Here is a 23,204-nt window from a genome sequence, read left to right as displayed (position 1 = left end):
GGATAAGGAGTTGCTGATGGAGGCGGCCGCTGTTGCTGCGTGGGCGCCAAAACCCGCGCGGCTCGCGGACGTGGATGCGGAGGTCGACTGGTTCCGGGGCACCATGGCAAATATTTGTGATGCCGCTATGCCCCGGGTCGGCCCCCGAGCACCACGTGGGGATGCGTTCTGGTGGTCTACCGAGATCGCAAGACTCCGAGAGGAGTGCGTGAGGGCGCGCCGCCGGAGAGCACGCCGCCGCCGTCGTCACGACGCACGTTCGCGGAGACGGCGGCCCGGCTGCACGCTGACTGTCGTCAAAAGCAGACGGCGTTGCAGTATTATTAGATTTTTTTAAGGGATTTTATGACCTGGTAACTAAGAGCTTTAGGTCATATCTTATTTTAATTTATATTCTTATTTTTATGAAAAATTATAAAAATTCAGTTTTCACGGAATTTAAATTATTCGCCGATTCTAGTAAGAACGAAAGGCTAGGAAACAAAAGCCCAATTTATTTGAAACACATATTCTCAAATGGAATCAAGTGTAGTGGCTATTCGCAGAATAAATTCTAGTAAGATTGTGGTGGTATGACCAACAACTTTACTGACAAAATGGCTTTTGAAAAAAAAAAGTGGCTTGCTCGGCGAAAATGGCGAGCTTTCATCCCCGCAGCTCATATTGAAAAAACAGGTACTATTCGATTTGTTTCAGTGAACATTTCTAAAAAGGACTTGTACTCTAAGCTGTCGTCGATATATGAAATACTGTCAGTTAGACGTTTTTCGAAAAATGTAAGACAAGAACGGGTAACGAGAAAGAGAACGAGTGAGCATTACGTTTCTGTCAAATTCATTGCTTCATAATGTTCAATATGACCTTTTCTCGTACAGGGTGTTCCTTGCTGGATGTCTTGTTGTTCTCTTCATTGAAACGATTTGGTTCGTATTTACAGGTTTATTAAAAGATAAAATCTGAAGAACAAATAATCATGAAGTGCAATATGAGTGTAGTAGATAATGTAATCGTTAAACATGCGTTCGCGATCGCTCGATGAAGTGAAGCTCGGTGGTGGGCGAGAATAAAAACTTGTTTGGGGGGATTTAGAGATCCTTAACACAGGGTATTCGATTATATCCTGCAGCAATATTACAGATGTTTTAAGTTTAATCACTCGGCAAAGATCTGCAGCGGCAAACAGCACTGCAGTCGTTGTGCCGGTGATCACCACTACAAAGAATGCGATAAGCCAAACGAGTTTTTTTTCATAAATTGCAGCGGGCTACATATGGCTATTTCAAGGACTTTTCCAAATAAAATACAAAAAATTATAGAGAAAAAAAGTAAAATTGCTTACTCTTCTATTGTAAATACCAAAAACGTTGTGACTGACGTGACTTTCCTCCGTTAAAAACTACTATACAAAATGTAAATTTGAATGAAAATAAGCCTTTATATACCACTGTAAATAAGACACAGAACCAAACGAAAGTCACTTCTGTAGCTGATGTTAAAACTCAGCTATTAGGTAATAATGATCAGTGTGACCGTTTTAAAAAATGGTGATCTACTAAAACTACAAGGAACCAGTACGAAATAATACCAAAACACATGCTGAATCACACTAAAAACATAGTAAAATAAAAAAAATTAAGAGGAAAAATTGAATTAAAACACTTATTATCAGTTACTTTTTTTTATTTACCAATTACACACCTTCAATATACATACATATTAAAATAATAATAAATATTTTTACAATAAGTTTTATTCCAAATAGTCAGTATTTGATTATTTTTACCATACCTTTCCATGGGTCAAATGAGACACAACTTACACTCCCTTCGATTAGACCTTGCTTAACATGCAACAGGCACGCAACATGTTTAGCTAGAAACCTGTTTCTGTATTTAGTTTTTATATTATTAACTTTAGACAAAAATATTATCACATTTTACAAAAGACTTAGCCTTTTTACGAAATTTTTAAAATTTTTGTGCTTCGGCACATTTTTATTGTTAACAATACAACTTAATTTGCTCCAAAATATTTGTTCAACATTTACAGCACTAGCACTACTACTCGAACCACACATCAGGTTTTGCACCTCTGAATCATACTTAATTTGTCGATATTCCTCGTCAATTAATTGTCTTACTGTGTCATTTATAGTAATGTTCGGAAACTTGTTCATAACGCTGATAAGAGATGTAAAATTTTCATAAGCCGCAACTTATGGGTCTGCGAAACGTAACTCCGAAAATATTTTTTCATTAGTGGATGTTTTTAGACTCTGCATAACCTTTAATTGTTGCGATTCTGCTCAAAAAAGTTGCTCACACAATCTTTGCACAAGGCGTTCTCACTATTTTTATCTTTTGTCAACCAAGATGAAAATTCAGGATTTTGTTAGCACTCAGATCTATATTTCTGATCGTATTTGCGCTTCATTATAAATTATACTCAACAGTAGCCGTTTAAGACTTACAGGCTGTGATGCCATGACCTAGGGGAGATGTGTCAAATTTCTACTTTGTTTAAAAAGTAAATACCTTATACTTTACACAAGACAAGAATAATAAAAATTCTCTGCTACGTGTGACATGAAGGAGAAGCAAACAGAGGAGCTATAGAAATAGGGACCTGTGTTTTAGAATATTTAAAAAGTCTTGGCAGAGATTTAACAGCTGAAGTCAAACTAGATATAATTTTTTAGTCTGACAAGTGCTGAGGACAGCAAAAGAATAAGTTCATTATTAGTCTGTACATGTACGCTGTTTCTAATTTTGATTATATTAATAGTATCATGCATGAATTTCTAATAAAAGAGCACACGTAAAACGAAGGTGACAGACAGTGTGCATTCTGTCATTGAAAAAAACATTAAACTTTTAAATCGGGCCCTATCTATACACCCGATCAGTACATTTCCATAATTCGCACTGCAAAAAAGAAAGGATCTCCTTACAAAGTCATAGAAATGAATCATACAAATTATTACGATTTAAAGTTGCTAGCCTCTGACGTGGGAAGAAATTTTAATAAAAATACTGATAATAAGACTGTGAAAATGACAGATATAAAGATTCTGAAAATAGATGCTGACCACAAAGGGTTCTTTTTGTATAAAACTTCTTACGGTGAAAATTAATTTAAATTTATGAAAGTTATTCGAGTTACAGTGTTCATCGTTCATGAAAATACAACTTACGATTGTAAAACTACTGGAATGTAACGTCGAAGAATTAAAAAAAAAACGTTTTGGTTAGACGTGTTTTCCACAATAATTGAGTTATATTGCAATAATGTCAGCGTTACTGGTATATTTACGACCAATTTCACGTCTTGGTAGTGCACCGACTATCATATGCCTATTGGGAACGTACAATAGCGCGCCACATAACCTACCTCTGCACTTAACCTCACGTCATGCCAAAGAAAGCGACTACGGCGACAGCTACAATGGAGCCCGATTCGGTGAAATCCTTAGAGACCCGCCTTAAGGATGGTATGAAGTTGAAATGTAGTGTGGCTGATATCAAGACCGCCTATCGCCTTGGTAAGGTGAGCAATGACAAACCGCGTCCTATACTTAAATTTCAAAACTTTAATTTTCGCTCTGAAGTATGGAAGAACAAGAAACTACTTAAGGGTGGAAAGAAGAGATATCTTCATAGAGGCACGACAGTTGCTGGGCATGAGTAATTGTTGGACCCAAGACGGCAACATTTTCATTAAGCGGTCTTATGGTGACAAGTGTAGGTTGACTTCAGTCGCCCAGCTGCGTGAGCTGCCTACTGAGAAGGTACTTTCAGAAAATAGTGACAAAACGAGGAACCGCCCCACCCGCTCAAATAAAAAGTGAATGAGTAATGTTCTGTTTTGGTGGTCCGACAGAGAATAGGAACTTCCTAAGAATAGTGTCAAATCGCTCCACCCACTCGTTTAATAGTGAACCATCAATGAGATGCTGTTTGGTACTTTATAGGTAGTTAAACTAATTGTATCTCTTTATTTATAATAATAATATAACATTGATTTCTGACCACATTTCTTGCATTTAAAAAAAAGTGACATTAAAAAACTTATACAAATTGTTAATAATACATTAATAATAATAGACACTAATTTTAATAGAATTCTTAATATAATGTGTATAATATTATATATATTGTTACCGAATCCAGGCAACCCCCGACCGAGAGCCAGCGCTAAAACTATAAAAACGATCCCTCGCTGCGCCTTTGCCTCTTTTTTGTGCGTGGCGTTCGTGTGTGCGGTTCTTGTTGAAACATGTTTGGTTCTTGTGTAATTTTAACAGTTTTCGTTAATAGTAAATTGAAATCATTTTGTTAAAAGTATTGTTGTTAATTCAGTGAAATGTAATTAGGCCAGTTCTGTGTTATTTAGTTCTTTTTGTTAACTATAATATCAGAATTGGGATAAAACCACGTGCTTTTGAAACGATGACAGGCCGTCGATCTAGAAAATACAAGCGTAATCTTTCTCATCGACGCTGTCATGACCGCTCGAATTCTCGATTTAGGAGTTTGTTGCAATTATTATCGTCGCGATCGTGCTGTGTGTAGGTAGAGCAAGACACCTACGCCGCAGGATGTCTCCTGGCATAGTTCCGTGGAACCGTTGTTTAGAACATAATTATACTCGTGAGATCGTGAGATTAATGACCACTTTACCGGTACCGTCTAATCGCAATACGCTGTCGCACTCTTGTACCGAACGCCACGCGCAGTTATTTTTGCCACCAGCAGCAACGGTTTCTGTCGAAGGGGGTGACGCATGTGCACCTGAGTACCCTGGAACAGCGTCATGCAAATCGGCGGGTGTGTGTAGCAGTGCTGGTCAGCAGATGGACGGCGTGACGAACAGGATTATTGGAGCATTGCAGGTGCTATCTAAACTTTGACAATGGAGGCGCCTTCTGTCTGATTTGTTCACAGACGCAGGGCGTTGTGGCCGACGTGTGAGGTCACTAGCGAGTCGGCGCCGTGCTCCAGCAGGAGAGCGCAGAGCCGTGCAGACTGCACGTGTTGCTCGCGTGCCGCTACCTGCGCGCGCTCATCTGCTTCAGACGTGCATACTGCGCGTACTGCTCGCGTGCCGCTGGCTGCGCGCACTGATCGCGTGCCGCTGGCTGCGCGCACTGCTCGCGTGCCGCTGGCTGCGTGCGCTCATCTACTTCTGGCGCGCATACTGCGCGTACTGCTCGCGTGCCGCTGGCTGCGCGCGCTCGCCCACTTCTGGCGTGCAGACTGCGCGCACTGCTCGCGTGCCACTACCTGCGCGCGCTCACCTGCTTCAGACGTGCATACTGCGCGCACTGCTCGCATGCCGCTGGCTGCGCGCGCTCATGTACTTCTGGCGCGCATACTGCGCGCACTGCTCGCGTGCCACTGGCTGCGCGCACTGCTCGCGTGCCGCTGGCTGCGCGCGCTCATCTACTTCTGGCGCGCATACTGCGCGCACTGCTCGCGTGCCGCTGGCTGCGCGCGCTCATCTACTTCTGGCGCGCATACTGCGCGCACTGCTCGCGTAGCGCTGGCTGCGCGCACTGCTCGCGTGCCGCTGGCTGCGCGCGCTCGCCCACTTCTGGCGTGCAGACTGCGCGCACTGCTCGCGTGCCACTACCTGCGCGCGCTCACCTGCTTCAGACGTGCATACTGCGCGCACTGCTCGCGTGCCGCTGGCTGCGCGCGCTCATGTACTTCTGGCGCGCATACTGCGCGCACTGCTCGCGTACCGCTGGCTGCGCGCACTGCTCGCGTGCCGCTGGCTGCGCGCACTGCTCGCGTGCCGCTGGCTGCGCGCGCTCATCTACTTCTGGCGCGCATACTGCGCGCACTGCTCGCGTGCCGCTGGCTGCGCGCGCTCATCTACTTCTGGCGCGCATACTGCGCGCACTGCTCGCGTAGCGCTGGCTGCGCGCACTGCTCGCGTGCCGCTGGCTGCGCGCGCTCGCCTGCTTCAGACGTGCATACTGCACGTGTTGCTCGCGTGCCGCTGCATGCGCGCGCTCACCTACTTCTGACGTGCATACTGCACGTGTTGCTCGCATGCCGCCGACTGCACGGTGCTGTACGACTGGCAGTGACGCAGAGGGCGATGTCGCTTAGTCTGCGGCCTGCTGCTGCGGACTACCCAACGGATTGTCTATCAGGACGGTCGAGCGGGACGCCCACCACACGTGGTGCAGCCTCGCATCGTGGGAGCAGACTGGAGCTGGGACGGCTGCCCTGCTTCCACATCATCCTTACGAGTGGACCCCGGTGACATGCAGCCTTTTCTTCGAAATTAATATGTGAAGGTCGAGGTGGGCACTTCGGTGCTTTACTTCCCATTTTTGAGGTTGAGGTGGGCACGACGGTGCTTTACTTCCCATTTTTGAGGTTGAGGTGGGCACGACGGTGCTTTACTTCCCGTTTATTTTTTGAGCAGTATGGTTAGATGCGGATTCGGCCGGATTTTGCGTCCCTACTGTTTAGCTGTGTTGTGTCTGTAATGTTCAGTATCTGTATCGGTGAATATTGCAGACAACAGCGCGCTACTGTTTTAGACGTTTCCTGTACGGGCTAACTCAGTAAAGGAATCGTGCAGGTGTTTCAAATTGCGCAGTTTGGGACAGTTGTGCGATATCCATCCTTCTCACTTCAAATGTTTATTTTTGGCTCGTCCTCGCTGCAGATGTAAGAGTGCACGCTTGCGTCTGTAGTAGGGATTCTAAATTTCCATCCTTCTCACTTCAAATGTTTATTTTTGGCTCGTCCTCGCTGCAGATGTAAGAGTGCACGCTTGCGTCTGTAGTAGGGATTCTAAATTTTAGAAAGTTTTAGAGCATTAAGGTCTGGGTGTAATTTTTTTTTGTTACGTTACAGAGGGTGACCTTGTTGATGCAAGCTCTGACGTAGCTGGAAGAGATATGCTTCTGCTGAGAGATGAAGCGGTCGAGGACGCCTCGCCATCAGGAACGGCCGTGTTACCGAATCCAGGCAACCCCCGACCGAGAGCCAGCGCTAAAACTATAAAAACGATCCCTCGCTGCGCCTTTGCCTCTTTTTTGTGCGTGGCGTTCGTGTGTGCGGTTCTTGTTGAAACATGTTTGGTTCTTGTGTAATTTTAACAGTTTTCGTTAATAGTAAATTGAAATCATTTTGTTAAAAGTATTGTTGTTAATTCAGTGAAATGTAATTAGGCCAGTTCTGTGTTATTTAGTTCTTTTTGTTAACTACCTCACTTCTGGTCGATAATAATATATTATTTACTATGTGTAGGCGACCTGTGTGTCCATAAACCATGATGAGTGGTTAAAAATTTGGTTATTATGTTTTGGGTGGTTGCATACATACCTTGCATTCCGATAGAGGCACCCGTCACGTGCGGACGTGCTCATCGACCACTCGATCGCCCGGTCTTTGTTCGCCTGGCTTTTGTTAGCCCGGCCATTGTTCGCGCGGCCTGTGTTTGTGGTACATCTGCCGACTAAGTGCTCTTCCTGGAAGTTTTTATTTGTTTTGTTTCCTTTTGTTGTTTCTGTGTTCGTGGTACATCTGCCGACAAACTGTTTTCCTGGAAGTGTTTAATTGTTCTGTTTCTTTTTGTTATTTCCGTTTTGTTGTGTTTTTTCTTTGTCCTGTAGTAATCGTGCCGCATCGCCACCTGTGTTCAATAGAACCGCTCAGGTCCGAGAAGTTGGGGCCTCGCCGCAAGGCGAGTGTTTTCAAGACCCGGGGCCGCCCCACCTGGGCACTCAGCGATTATGGACGCTGTATTCGCGGAATTCCTCCGACTTTGCCACCCACAGCTCGCCTCAGAGTTTCTGGCCTTCAAGGCCGATCACGCCGCGAGCCCTCTCGTGGACTCCGCCGAGCTCGCTGCTCCTGCGTCGCCTGTACCTGCGTGCAAAGCTTCTGTATCGAGCACCGCAGCCTCCGTCGTGCCTGCCGTTCCCGCGTCGCCTATACTGGCGAGTAAAACTGCTGCGTCGTCCGCCGTGGCCACCGTTCCAGCAGCGCGATCATCCGCAGCCTCCGTCGTGTCCTCCAAAACACCTGCTCGTAGGTCACCTGCGCCCGCCTCCTCGTCCTCCGACTCTGACTCGGAGATGGAGGTCGACCTCGCTCCCGTCTCATCGACGGATGGATTCACCCTGGTACAAAAGGGTAAGAAGCGTGCCGCGGAGTCTCGAGCTCCCGCGGCCGCTAAAATTAGCAAAGCCGCGAACGCGTCGCGCCCCCGCCCTCAGACTCCCGTTGCGCCTCCAGCCCGTGCCACTCCGTCGCCGCGTCCGGTGGCACAAAATAAAACCCCGTCCCCTCCCCCGGTAATCCTCCAAGAGAAGGCAGCTTGGGATCGAGTTTCCCTGGCCCTTAAGGCCAAAAATATCAACTTCACGAATGCCCGTAACCTCGCGAACGGCATTCAAATTAAGGTTCGAACACCCGACGACCATAGGGCCCTCTCTTCTTACCTCCGTAAGGAGCGTATAAGTTTCCACACGTATACGCTCCAGGAGGAGCGCGAACTCCGTGCCGTCATACGTGGCATCCCTAAAGAGTTGGATGCCGAGCTAGTCAAGGCCGACCTTCTCGAACAAGGCCTACCGGTTAACTCCGTACACCGCATGCACACAGGTCGCGGAAGGGAGCCATATAACATGGTTCTCGTCGCCCTCCAGCCTACCCCCGAGGGTAAGCAAATATTCAACATCCGAACGGTCTGTAGCCTTTCCGGAATCGCCGTCGAAACCCCACACAAGAAAGGCACACCTAGCCAGTGCCATAACTGCCAATTATACGGGCATTCTTCCCGTAACTGTCACGCGCGCCCCCGATGCGTCAAGTGTTTAGGAGATCACGCCACGGCCCTCTGCACTCGCGATCAAAAAACCGCGACGGAACCGCCTAGCTGCGTCCTGTGTCGTACACAGGGTCACCCCGCAAATTACCGCGGATGCCCCCGAGCCCCGAAAATAAATCGCCGCGTCGCCCGCCAAAACCGCCTCCGAGCTTCCGGCCCAGACATCAAAGCCTCGGCGCCCTCTGTGTCGCAGGCTAAGCCAGCGTTCGTTCCGGCACCGGTGCCCAGCTGCCGTACACGAACACGGTTACAACTCCCTCCTCCGCGATTCGTCCCGCCCCCGCGACTCGTCCCTCTCCCGCGACTTGCCCTCCGACCGCGTCCGACAATCTCGCTTTAGCGATCGACTTCTTTTTTTTTTTTTTTTTTATTGCCTTTGTAGGCAGACGGGCATACGGCCCACCTGATGGTGAGTGGTTACCGTCGCCCATGGACTTCAGCAATGCCAGGGGCAGAGCCAAGCCGCTGCCTACCGAACCTTTCACCTACCTTTCAGTCGATCAACTTTGAGCGCGTTAACGCTTTGGGCGACGCCATTCGCGCTGCCTCCACTGCACAACACTTTATCGCCGTTGTGCAAGAATACGCCGACGTATACGCGTCATTAAATACGTACGTCCTCCCCTCACTCCGCCGGTAATCAATGGCGTATATAAGTAGAATAAAGCCCCTATCCGTAACGATAGGATTTTTTAACGCTTACGGTCTCGCAAATCAACGTGATCAGGTTTCTGACTTTTTGCGTGACCATCAAATTGATATCTTTTTAGTGCAGGAGACCCTACTTAAGCCCGCGCGCCGTGACCCTAAAATCGCGAACTACAACATGGTCAGGAACGACAGGCTCTCTGCCCGTGGTGGTGGTACCGTCATTTACTATAGAAGAGCCCTGCATTGCGTCCCGCTCGATCCTCCCGCGCTCGCTAATATCGAAGCATCAGTGTGCCGAATCTCACTGACGGGACACGCGCCGATCGTTATCGCGTCCGTTTATCTTCCACCGGATAAGATCGTTCTAAGCAGTGATATCGAGGCGCTGCTCGGTATGGGGAGCTCTGTCATTCTGGCGGGCGACCTAAATTGTAAACACATCAGGTGGAACTCACACACCACAACCCCGAATGGCAGGCGGCTTGACGCGTTAGTCGATGATCTCGCCTTCGATATCGTCGCTCCGTTAACCCCGACTCACTACCCGCTAAATATCGCGCATCGCCCGGATATACTCGACATAGCGTTATTAAAAAACGTAACTCTGCGCTTACACTCGATCGAAGTAGTTTCAGAGTTAGATTCAGACCACCGTCCCGTCGTTATGAAGCTCGGTCGCGCTCCCGATTCCGTTCCCGTTACGAGGACTGTGGTGGATTGGCACACGCTGGGCATCAGCCTGGCTGAATCTGATCCACCATCGCTCCCGTTTAACCCGGACTCTACCCCGTCTCCTCAGGATACCGCTGAAGCCATAGACATCTTAACATCACACATCACCTCGACATTAGATAGGTCATCGAAACAAGTTGTAGCGGAGGACTTCCTTCACCGCTTCAAATTGTCCGACGATATTAGGGAACTCCTTAGAGCTAAGAACGCCTCGATACGGGCCTACGACAGGTATCCTACCGCGGATAATCGTATTCGAATGCGTGCCCTACAACGCGACGTAAAGTCTCGCATCGCCGAAGTCCGAGATGCCAGATGGTCTGATTTCTTAGAAGGACTCGCGCCCTCCCAAAGGTCTTACTACCGCTTAGCTCGTACTCTCAAATCGGATACGGTAGTAACTATGCCCCCTCTCGTAGGCCCCTCAGGCCGACTCGCGGCCTTTGGTGATGACGAAAAAGCAGAGCTGCTGGCCGATACATTGCAAACCCAGTGCACGCCCAGCACTCAATCCGTGGACCCTGTTCGTGTAGAATTAGTAGACAGTGAGGTAGAACGCAGAGCCTCCTTGCCACCCTCGGATGCGTTACCACCCGTCACCCCGATGGAAGTTAAAGACTTGATCAAAGACCTACGTCCTCGCAAGGCTCCCGGTTCCGACGGTATATCTAACCGCGTTATTAAACTTCTACCCGTCCAACTCATCGTGATGTTGGCATCTATTTTCAATGCCGCTATGGCGAACTGTATCTTTCCCGCGGTGTGGAAAGAAGCGGACGTTATCGGCATACATAAACCCGGTAAACCAAAAAATCATCCGACGAGCTACCACCCGATTAGCCTCCTCATGTCTCTAGGCAAGCTGTATGAGCGTCTGCTCTACAAGCGCCTCAGAGATTTCGTCTCATCCAAGGGCATTCTCATCGATGAACAATTCGGATTCCGTACAAATCACTCATGCGTTCAACAGGTGCACCGCCTCACGGAGCACATTCTTGTGGGGCTTAATCGACCAAAACCGTTATACACGGGAGCTCTCTTCTTCGAAGTCGCAAAAGCGTTCGACAAAGTCTGGCACAATGGTTTGATTTTCAAACTATTCAACATGGGCGTGCCGGATAGTCTCGTGCTCATCATACGAGACTTCTTGTCGAACCGCTCTTTTCGATATCGAGTCGAGGGAACCCGCTCCTCCCCACGACCTTTCACAGCTGGAGTCCCGCAAGGCTCTGTCCTCTCACCCCTCCTATTTAGCTTATTCGTCAACGATATTCCCCGGTCGCCGCCGACCCATTTAGCTTTATTCGCCGACGACACGACTGTTTACTATTCTAGTAGAAATAAGTCCCTAATCGCGAAGAAGCTTCAGAGCGCAGCCCTAGCCCTAGGACAGTGGTTCCGAAAATGGCGCATAGACATCAACCCAGCGAAAAGTACTGCGGTGCTATTTCAGAGGGGAAGCTCCACACGGATTTCCTCCCGGATTAGGAGGAGGAATCTCACACCCCCGATTACTCTCTTTAGACAACCCATACCCTGGGCCAGGAAGGTCAAGTACCTGGGCGTTACCCTGGATGCATCGATGACATTCCGCCCGCATATAAAATCAGTCCGTGACCGTGCCGCGTTTATTCTCGGTAGACTCTACCCCATGATCTGTAAGCGGAGTAAAATGTCCCTTCGGAACAAGGTGACACTTTACAAAACTTGCATAAGGCCCGTCATGACTTACGCGAGTGTGGTGTTCGCTCGCGCGGCCCGCACACACATAGACACCCTCCAACCCCTACAATCCCGCTTTTGCAGGTTAGCTGTCGGGGCTCCGTGGTTCGTGAGGAACGTTGACCTACACGACGACCTGGGCCTCGAATCAATTCGGAAATACATGAAGTCAGCGTCGGAACGATACTTCGATAAGGCTATGCGTCATGATAATCGCCTTATCGTTGCCGCCGCTGACTACTCCCCGAATCCTGATCATGCAGGAGCCAGTCACCGTCGACGCCCTAGACACGTCCTTACGGATCCATCAGATCCAATAACCTTTGCATTAGATGCCTTCAGCTCTAATACTAGGGGCAGGCTTAGGGACCCCGGTAACCGTACTCGTCGAACTCGACAAAGAGGTCGACGTGCAACCTAACCCATGCATCAGCCCGCTGAGTTTCTCGCCGGATCTTCTCAGCGGGTCGCGATTCCGATCCGGTAGTAGATTCATTCGCGAAGCAGCTACTCTTGAGCTGTTAGGTCTCCTTCGGAGGCGCTCGGGTAGCTGTTAGCAAATCCCACCTCTCCTGGCTGAGCCTTTGCTCGCCCACGTGTCCTGGTGAAACTGGAAAGGCCTTCGGGCCACCAGTAAATTTTCAATCATAAAAAAAAAAAAAAAAAAACATACCTTGCATCTGAACATTAAAATTATTTTCTCACTTTATCTTTATTTTTAAATATTCCAAATTTTCGTAAATATAGAATTATCTTGTACCTTGTACCTTGTATCTGATGAGATTGTTTTCTCACTTTCTCTTTTGTGTAATATGTGAAATTATTAATATTTCTTACTAGTTATATTTGAAGTTGTGTGTGGTGTTTCCTGGGGTATGTTTTTATTATTGTTTTTGTAAGTTATAATACTGTTAAATTGGATTCTAAATATTTAGTTGGTAAGCTATGTGGGATCTTCTCCAGTTAATCGTTTTTTTTTTGCAGAGGTGGTTTATGTTGTGCTGTGCTTTTTAGGCATTTTGCAACCTACCTTAGATTAGGCCTAAATCGGTAACTAGTAAGTATTGTGTGGTGGAGTCGCTATTTATTTACGTTCACACCTAAATCATAAAATTATCTCTTCATCATCTTCTGCTTATTCTAAATCTATGGAATACATCTTCAATGAAAGTCCTTTTAATTCAATTGTTTCTATTAGGTGTGGTTTATGCTCCACCTACCGTTAACTATTTTGACACGCTTTCGGACTCTTATGATATTGTTGCTGGTGTCAGCACGCGGCGCCCTCAACGATGAAGCGGTGAAACCGGCATGCGGCCGGCGGCCGGCTCAAATCACCGACGCATCGGCGCAAGTACATCAGTGAATCAGTGTTATACGTAATACGTAACGTAGTTAATAATATTTTCTAATTATAATATCAGTAATTTATCGTGTACTTTGTAATTCAGTTTAGGTACACTGTAGTGCATTTGTCAGTTAACAATAGAATAGTTAGTTAGTGTAAGTCAGTCAATAATAAGTCATATCAATACATAATAATATTCATTATTACTAGATCAGTAAGGCAATTATCAGTTATCAGTTTTTAATTAAATAAACTATGTCTTCTAAGGGGGTATTGAAGGATAAGGCCCAGTTTCAGTCGCGTTACGCGATATTGACTAACGCGTTTAAATCAGTTCAAGATGTCAACCCTTCATCAGCCACAGCCGCTGCCCAGCTGCAGTTCAGTACGTACTTTCCTCACATGTTGGAGTGTTACGAGGTAATTATTACCAACAAAGCGGAGTCCGACGAGCCCGAGTTTGCGGCGGAGCTGGAGGCTATTCAAACTCAGTTCAGCGAGGTGAGTGCAATGTCACTTAAAATTAATGCTTTCACCAGCCTCGCCGACGCGTTCACCCATTTCAGACCAGCTGAAGGTCCAGCTGCCAGCCATTAAGTTGCCTGAGTTCAGTGGCAATATAGCCTAGAATGGATTAGTTTCAGAGACTTGTTGCAGTCGTTGGTGGACGGACAGTCAGCCAACATTATCAGAATCAGAGAAACATTATTACCTCCGAGCCTCACTCCGATGTGAGGCGTTGATGGTAATTGGTCATCTGCCCATGGACGGCAGCAATTATCAGGGTGCCTGGCAATTACTTAAGGCCAGGTATGACAACTCACGGGCGCTAACCTACCTGGAGCGTATCATCAGTTTGTCTGCAGTTACACCTGCATCAGACCTCAGAAGGGATCTATACGACCCATTGAGTGAAAGTATTTAGGCCCTCAGTCAGTTAGCACCACCCGTTATTCAGTGGTCATATATTTTAATCTTCATAGTACTAAAGAAATTACCATTTAGGTTGCGTCAGACGTTCGAGGAGCGATATGGCAAGGCGCAGGACAGCCTGCCCACCTTCGAGCAGCTGATGCAGCTGCTGAATGAACAGTGCAGACTTCAGTCAACGGTGTCGGGTCAGTCACCACACCGTAGTTCAGAACCTATTAGAAGAACAAGGCCGAGGAGTCCACGGCAGCGTCCAGTGGCCTCGACCAGTCAGTATCAGTCCACTCAGTCCAAGACCGGAAATTATCAAGTGAAGTGTTCATTTTGTAATTTAGAACACACCCTATACAAGTGTAGGGAGTTCCTTGAGCTGCACCCATATAAACGCAGGGTGTGGGCAGCCAAGAAACAACTATGTGAATTATGCCTCCGATTACATCCGGGGAAGAGCTGTTCACACAAGGGTTGGTGTAAATATTGTAACACCGAGACACACAATACCTTGTTGTGTTTCTAAGACTCACAAAAGAAAGGTCAATCATCTACCGGTAGTGGTCAGAACAGGTTATATCAGTCCCGGAAGACTACTGGTACAGATCAGGCAATCAGTCACGGGGATCAGACCCGAGCCACGTCTTCAAGGGTTTGTGGTTCACCAGTTCAGTTCAGTCAGCCAAGGTCTAGACAACCAGGCCAGCGGGTGCGTTTAGCCAAGGCAATGTATGAGGACTTGCGGTTTGGCAAGCGGATCTCACCCCCACTTTCAGATTGAGATACGGCGGCTGTCGATACTACTGGCGTCATGGGGAGGTCCGTGTCCCACAGCCTATATCAGTATTAAAAATAGTCATAGTAATTATATTCAGATCAGAGCCTTATTAGACACCGGAGCTAGTGTCTCAATAATTAAGGATTCATTAGTCATTAAATTAAAGATCATTGGGCGTTTTTTACCCGCTTTTTTTAAAGTCGCGAACATAAACCAAAACACTTTTAAATCATAGTGCTTCCAATCATATTTAATATTATGTGGTTATTTTAATTCATAACAATGGGAAAATGGAAATAAAAGTAAAATGAAATTCATATTTTAAGTTGACTATTTGTCCTAATTACTAAATATGACCGCTCAGTAAGTTAAAATATCACTCCGTGGTATTTTCGTAAAGTCAACCTGACTGATATCCGATAAGTGGGTGTGCATGTTGCGTTCTCTTTCTCGCCCATTGTCGTAAAACAGGTTTGGTTGCGCTCGCGCAGGTAGCTAGCTTATCTTACTACAACGCAGTCCTTCGTCATCCGTCGTAGCGATCTGTGTTTTACTGTGTTCCCATTGTGTTCTGAGTCTACTAATTACCTACTGCTTGTTTACTGGATTTTGTTTGCCTTCGTGTTGGATTTGGCTGTGAAATGGAACGACGAAATAGTTGTGTGTCGTGTGAGCGATCTGTTCTACGTCGTAGAAGACATCGTCTTACACAAATGTTTTTAGAAAGATATCATGACTATGCAGTACTATTATTACAAGAAATAATGCCACGGGAGGTAAGTTTCTCAATATTTATTATATATATTAAACATTCCTGTTATATACATCCTGTAACAAAAGCTAGGCAGCTATTTTTTCTTTCGGGATTTCCATATTGGTTCCATAGAAAAAGTTGTTTATGACGGTTAGAATGCCCCCTAAAATATTACTACACTACATTGTATGAATAAGTACTCACAGCCACGTCAGCCAGCTGTGACGTCATACCAGTCCTTTTCAACCATTGAAACTGTTCATTCCTTGGTCATAGTGTATTTCGTTGTGACCTTTATTATTATGATTATCAATTAATAACCGTAAAATAAACTTGTTACAGATTGCTTTTGATGGAACACTATCAATATGCAACCCTTGCTGGCTGAGATTTTATCGCGCAGTGCAAGTCCGGCCAGTAGACGATCCATTACCTCAGCAAGTTCAAGAACCATTACCCCAGCAAGTACAAGAAGAGGAAGTCCAAGAAATAGTAGTTGACGTTCAACAACAACAAGACATAGGTCTTATGACTATTCCTGGATATTTGCGTGTATCTAATACTGCTCGACGCTGTGTTTTTCAAAACTGCAGAAACGTACCAGCAAATGCTGTGCCAAAATATGTCAGGTTACATTTTTTTCGTATTAATAAGCTATTCATACCAAAACTTGCTCGAGTTTGCCAACCCCATATGATAAACAATGAATGGGAAGATCTACTTAATGAGCAAATACCTCTTCATGAAAACTTTAATAGTGCTCATGTTCTCGATATTATCGAGCTGTATGAATGGAGATTGGAACGAGGAACTCAGTTGGACTTCGAAAATGTTGAGGAGATAGATGACAATGAACTACATTTTTATACGGGTATGGATAAAATTCAATTCAATAATATTTTGAATCAAACATCTTCTCTACGTGATAGAACCAACAGTTCTGCTACTGTTTTGGGACTGTATTTAGTTAAAATAAGAACAGGTGAACCAGACGAGCGTATAGCTTCTATGTTTAATATGTCGAGAAGAACATTGGAACGAAAACTAAAAATAGCTCGAGAATGTTTATCTGAAGAGTTTGTTCCCCGCCATCTGGGTTTGGATCACATGACGAGAGAAGATGTAGTAGCTCGCAACTTAACCATCCCGAGTCATATTTTTGGAGGTAACCAGAATGAACCTGCGGCCATTCTTGTGTGTGATGGAACATACATATACGTGCAAAAAAGCTCCAACTTCCTTTTTCAGAGAAGAACGTATAGCCTGCACAAATTCCGCAACTTAATAAAACCCTTTTTAATTGTATGCACAGACGGCTATATTGTAGACGTATTAGGCCCGTATCCAGCTATTACTACGGATGCCGAAATAATGCGTCACATGATGGAGGAGGAAGTTTGGTATTGGTTTCTGAACGCCAACGATATTTTCATATTGGACCGCGGCTTTAGAGACTCTATCCCTGCCATCGAAGAGCATGGATATGATGCACATATGCCGCCAACAAGGACGAGAGGAGAGCAGTTGAGCACAGTAGATGCAAATAAATCACGTCTAATCACTATGTGTCGTTGGGTGGTAGAGACTATTAATGGTCGCTTTAAAAAAGACTTCAAAATATTCCGCCATGTTTATTTTAATGTAGCGCTTACAAATATGATGACTGATTTTAAAATAACTGCAGCACTTATCAATGCCACTTATCAGCCATATAGAGATAACGCTCATGCCGCAGAGTTTATAAATATAATAAATGAGAATATAAATAGAGAAAATGAATTGGCTGATTACGTGATTCGAAACAACTTAAACAGGCAAAGAGTTGCATTCACGCCGATAGAGGCAAACAATCCCGAATTAAGAGATTTTCCACAATTAACTTACGACGAGCTATTTTTATTTACCTTGGGAATATACCATTTGAAATTGGCCAAATCTTATTGCCATGAACACATGCGGCCAAACGGAGTGTATATAATGGAATTATACCATCGCAGAGAGTTGGTAGAAAATAAAATATTAATACGAGGCAGAATACAGTCTCGTCACATAAGAGCAAAACGCTATTATACATATATACTAATAAATCCGGCATTGCAAGGAAGACAAAGCCTCGAAGGGTATTACTGTTCCTGTATACACGGCCGCCGCACTGTAGGGAGTTGCGCGCACATCGCCAGTGTGGTATACTTTTTATCTTGGGCTATATATCAAGAAGAATTTCACGCACCTGCGGCGTTTTTAGACGAAACTCTTGTAGATTTGGATGCGGCAGAATAAAAGTAAAGAGAAAAACATGTTTTTTTTATTCCTTTTTTCCTCTTGAATTATTGCACAAAAAAGTAAAAAAAAAAATATTTTTTTAATGTCCAGTTTCTCCTTATTCCCACGGCTCACAGATATGGGACCTATACCATTGTAAACTAGATTCAATTGCCTATCCACCAGACCTAATTTCATTTTTGTTCGCTGTAGGTAAGTGTCCCATACAAAGGTGCCCGATGTCCTTTGTATCGACAATCCAATTCATGTAAAATTTACGGTATTGGGAATCAATCAGTCAGACAGCCTGATCAAACGGCTAAAATAGTCATCAGGCCACCAATAAGCCATTACCAGTCATCAGTACTAATGCAATTATTGTGTATACACTCACGACGGAGCTGTCTTGATATCAGACCAATCAAAAGGATTCGCGGTCATGTCAGTATAATAATATTCAGTTAGCAGATAATTCTCGTAGAATGAATCAAGAAATAGAATTAATATTAGGAACAGATACTATCAATTATGTGTTTGATGGTACAAAAATATCTTTACTTTCAGGAGCAGCTGCATATGGCACATGCTTTGGCCACGTCATCATGGGACCAGTGGCTACTCATCAGAACGAGTCAACTCATCGAACTCCAGAAGGAAGCAGATTACTTCCAACAGTGGTAAAATACCTACATCAGTTCAATATTATGGTGTTCAAGTCACCCACCTAGAAGAGGCAGTTCAGAGATTTTGGAAATCAGAGGAGCCACCTATGGAGAAGGTTGAGCATCCAGACCACAAGAAATGTGAGAATTACATCAGGCAACCACGGTAAGAACACCAGATGGTAAATATATGGTACGAATGCCACTCTTATCAGACCAGCCTGCATTAAGCGATTCACAAGAAATTGCTCTTCAGCGTTTCAAGCAAGGCGCTCGAACGCAAGAGGGGAAGATATCCATTGTTTGCTCAGAAATACATAGAATTCATGGATGAATATGAACAAATGGGTCACATGACCAAATCAGACTTCAGACTAGATTCAGAACACTATTTCAGCATCATCATGTTTGCAGCAAGTGCGTCATTCCAGGGCTGAGATCCGGGACTCAGAATCAGACGAAGCCAGAGAAGTCCGCTTGCAGCAAATGCATCATTCTATTGCTGAGATCCGAGCCTCGGAATCAGATTAAGCCCGAGAAGCCTGTTTGCAGCAAGTGCATCATTCCATGGCTGAGATCCGAGCCTCGGAATCAGACGAAGCCAGAGAAGTCCGCTTGCAGCAAATGCGTCATTCTATTGCTGAGATCCGAGCCTCGGAATCAGATCAAGCCAGAGAAGCTCGTTTGCAGCAAATGCGGCAACGAAATGCTGAATTCTGAAGACTAAGTAGAGCCAGTGTAACGGGCTTTATGCAGTCAATTAACACGTTTTGTGATAAGATATGTGAAATTGGTACCAAACGGTGCTATAAACATCAAATATCGAAATGGATTGTACATACCGAAACTGCACCATACTTGCCTAACGAATCAAAACAGAAATTTTTGTTTAGAAGTTTGCAACCGTTGCCAGGCCATTTGAGTTCGATGAAAAATATAGCGCCATCTAAATCTTATTGGAATAATTTGGATCCAGGCCCTATTCCAGAGGTTATTGCTGTGTTATCATAAGCTGAACAAAGGCTAATTTCACGTATAATTCCATTTGTTAAGATCATCCAATCAAGTGGCGTATTTGGGCAATACAGCTTTCGAAGCCAAGCGGTACAGTTCGCTCAAGAAATTTTCGAAGTCACTGAAAACCTTCCTAACATGTATGCCAGAATAGTTATTGTTACAGAGCGTCTTGAATCTTTCAATATCTAGACAAAAAGTTTATGATGCACTGTATTGGTCAGTTGCAAATAATCCGCTGTACAAAGATGTCACCATCGATCAAAATGTTATAATTGACGAAGGGGATATCATAAGAGTCGAAGAAGCACCAGTTAATATTGCTGTAGAGACCAATGAAGAATCTACAAACGATACTAGTGCTTATATGAAAATTAAGGATTTATCGAGAAAGGTACGTGCTTCATGGCACCAAGGCAACGACGTCATTTTTACATCAGGATTTGCAGGCGTACAATGCTGTGCGATGCCATTGGCAAACATCCTAAGGACCTGTATTCTTTCACCACAGCACTGGTCTACAAATGTCCTTAATCTGAATATGATTATAGGTGACCAAATCTACAGCAATATAAGATTTCAAACAGAGAGAAATTTAGCGGCACACCCTATTGATGATAATGGATATCTATTGGTGCAAAATTTTAATACCATCAAACATGATCTGGTAACATTCGACAAAAGATTTCAGATCACTTTTGATGAAGAACCAAGTATTTATTGATGCTTGAATGATAAATTAAATCAAACAAATTTCGGTTGCACTCTTCGTCAAGGTTTAGAAAATCTGTTCGTAGAGCATAATGCAGGTATACTAATTACCCCGGGATCTGGACGGGACCTTCAGCACGCAATGATTGCGTGCTGCGGGAATCGTCTGCGAGGAGGCAGATGCTGGACTTCCACCAGGCGCGTCCGTAGGTGGCGGATCACGGGATCTTCTGGGCGACATTCCCAGAGGTATCGTCCGATCTTTTTCGTTGCGAGGATTTTTTTTAGGTTTAGGATTAGGTTTAGATGTAGGTTAAGGTCCTAGGTTTAGGATTAGATTAAGGTTAGGTTTTGGGTTTAGGGTAATTTAGCTAGGCTTTGCAACGAAAGAGATCGGATGACGCGAACCAAACCAGCACTAGGAGGAGCGGAAGGTCTGCGCCCTCCACACTCTTCATCAAGTGAAGAGTGCTCCTTCCGGAGAATGCAGCTTCCGACGGCACCGGTTTGCCGGCTTGCGTGAGCGGTGGCACCCTGTGCCCGGTCGTCTTAGGAGTTAGCCAGCGTTACATTTCCTGCAACTGCTGGCCGCTGGTTATGTCCCCGGTTTCGGCTACAGGGGAACGCGTGGTTCCGTGGTTGCTCGTTTCGAGCGTCGGGCGGTGGTCTACCTAGTTGCCCTGGGCATTCGGTGGGCGACCAGCCAACCCGTAATCTCCACTGAGTGGGGGGCGGTGACCGCTGCCACAAGGCACGGGGTCGCGAGGACGTAAACCTCTATAAAAATACCCCAATCCCAAGCTCCGATGCCTGGCGAAGGGATGAATGGCTGGAGGGAGTCCAGTCCCGAGGGCATCACCCGATCCCAGGGGACCACACCCCTGGTTAAATAACAAAGGAAAAACTAATGAACATGGACAATTGTAAACAGATATTACCCCAGGAGGGTACCTCTCGCTCGGCGGGAGGAAAATCCCTCACATCCCAACAAATGCCAAGAGGAAGGCGGCGGCAGCAAGAGCCGCGAAAGGGAGAGGGTCCCGCTCGTGCACCCCGAGCGCGCTCTCCCGCAAGGGGCTGCGCGTCGAGCGGTCGGGAGTCACCACTGTTCGTCCACGACAGCGCCGGACGATTCGTCAGTCGGAACCAGGCTGACCCGAGAGCTCCGGCGGCTCCCGCTCCCTCAGAGTCCTCGGAGGTTGAACCCGCACCTGCCAAGTTCCTGGCAGTCGAGGAAGAGCTGGTGAATGCTGTGGCGTTGTCCCCCAAGGGATGCGGACGTACACAGAATTTGACCGTGACTATGGCGAACCAGTTGTCACCACCCCGGTGCGGACCGGTACCTCCCGCCGTAGAGATGCAGTTCATGTGAGGTTGAGCGACTATCCCGCTCCCTGGCCAAAGAAATGGACGCTACGGATCCACGAGGGATATTCGTAGTCTCGAAGGAGATTGTCTCCGCGCTGGCGACCAAATCGGGCTTGTTGAAGGGCACATATGTGCAAGCCCTGAACCGCGTGGCCACCGCCGTGGAGACACGATTGGATGATCTCTTAAAGCGCACAAGCACGGACGAAGTGATTAGTCTGCGGTTGCAAATGGAGGAACTGCAAGCACTATACACTTTCGTGCAGGTGGAAAACGCGGAGCTCCGTTCGGAGAGTGCTCGGGTGCGGGAGGACATGGCCAGGATGCGTGTGGTCCTTGACGATGTCGTGGGATGCCAGGGCAGGATCCGATGTACATGATGAGTCTGAAATGACAGAAACACATCAGAGTGCCGAGAGGGTTACCAGCAGCCTCCCAAACAATCACTTCCGAACAACAAGTAATTCATGAAATAATTCCATTGCAGACATCAGTGATAGCACCGATTGATGTAATGCAACCCAATGTGGAAGATGAATTACAGGTTTCACGAAACCTTCACGAAATTACCCAAAAAACAAAAGAAAATATTGTAAACGTGGGTCATGAACTGAGAGCAGAAGAATTTGCCTGGTACTTTTTGTCTCCCAATGGAAAAAGTTTTAAAGTGCAAAGGCCCGTAAAAATTACAGCTTTAGACTACTTTCAGTTCAGAATTTTGAAAAGTGATACAAGATTTCAATTACAGAATTAAAGAAAAATTAAATCAATTTTTGAAGCGTAAAATAAAAAAATAAAATTTTTTCGGGTGCATGGTTTTATTTGTTATAAATATTTTTCTGTGATGTGAGTAGAAGAATTATTATTTCAATAATATCTTAATAAGCACCCCACGTTTTTTTAAAATAAAATATATATTTTTTTACACTATTTTCAATTTAAATTTATTAATATTTATTTTCTATTTTTTAGTTGAATTTTATATAAAGTGTGCTTTTTAGTTTTTTTAGGCTATTATTTATTATCATTATTTATAATTACTTATACAGAAAATCGTCATTCCTGTTAGCGGCTAATTTTCTATTTTTATCATTTTCTCAGAAATTACTAAGGAACGATCTCTGTTTCTAAAACTTACATTGTTTCTATTGTTTATTAAAATAAACCCAAAATAAGTAATAAATCACGATATTTTTATTTATTTCATTTTTTTCATCAAAATGTAGAATAACCCAAATCATCATGTTCCTTATGAATATTACCAAAATTATTTCAACTGTAACTTTAATATTGCATTTGGTTACCCCCACACAGACACCAGTAGCCAGTGTAATAAATTATTAGTTAAAGGGAAGTGTTTGAGTGCAAAAACTTATGAAGACAAATGAAGAAAGAGAGCAAATAATTATAAAACAAAAAAAATTG

The 23,204-nt window shown here is 45.2% G+C and overlaps 1 protein-coding gene and 1 long non-coding RNA gene across 2 annotated transcripts; both read left to right on the top strand.

The window, feature by feature from the left end:
* Positions 1-13,817: 13,817 nt before the first annotated feature.
* LOC114251482 (uncharacterized) lies at positions 13,818-22,578 on the top strand. Its single transcript, XR_016324802.1, has 2 exons — positions 13,818-14,508; positions 18,589-22,578. It is a non-coding gene; the product is annotated as an uncharacterized LOC114251482 (long non-coding RNA).
* LOC149500672 (uncharacterized) lies at positions 15,179-18,057 on the top strand. Its single transcript, XM_089735919.1, has 2 exons — positions 15,179-15,784; positions 16,105-18,057. Exons 1-2 carry the CDS (start codon positions 15,650-15,652, stop codon positions 18,040-18,042), a joined length of 2,073 nt encoding a protein of 690 aa, XP_089592045.1. The 5' UTR covers positions 15,179-15,649; the 3' UTR covers positions 18,043-18,057.
* Positions 22,579-23,204: the final 626 nt, after the last annotated feature.

The sequence above is a fragment of the Bombyx mandarina genome, chromosome 20, assembly GCF_030267445.1.
Source record: "Bombyx mandarina strain Sakado chromosome 20, ASM3026744v2".
NCBI lineage: Eukaryota > Metazoa > Arthropoda > Insecta > Lepidoptera > Bombycidae > Bombyx > Bombyx mandarina.
Note: the sequence above shows the minus strand (reverse complement) of the source record. Positions and strands in the feature narration are given on the sequence as shown.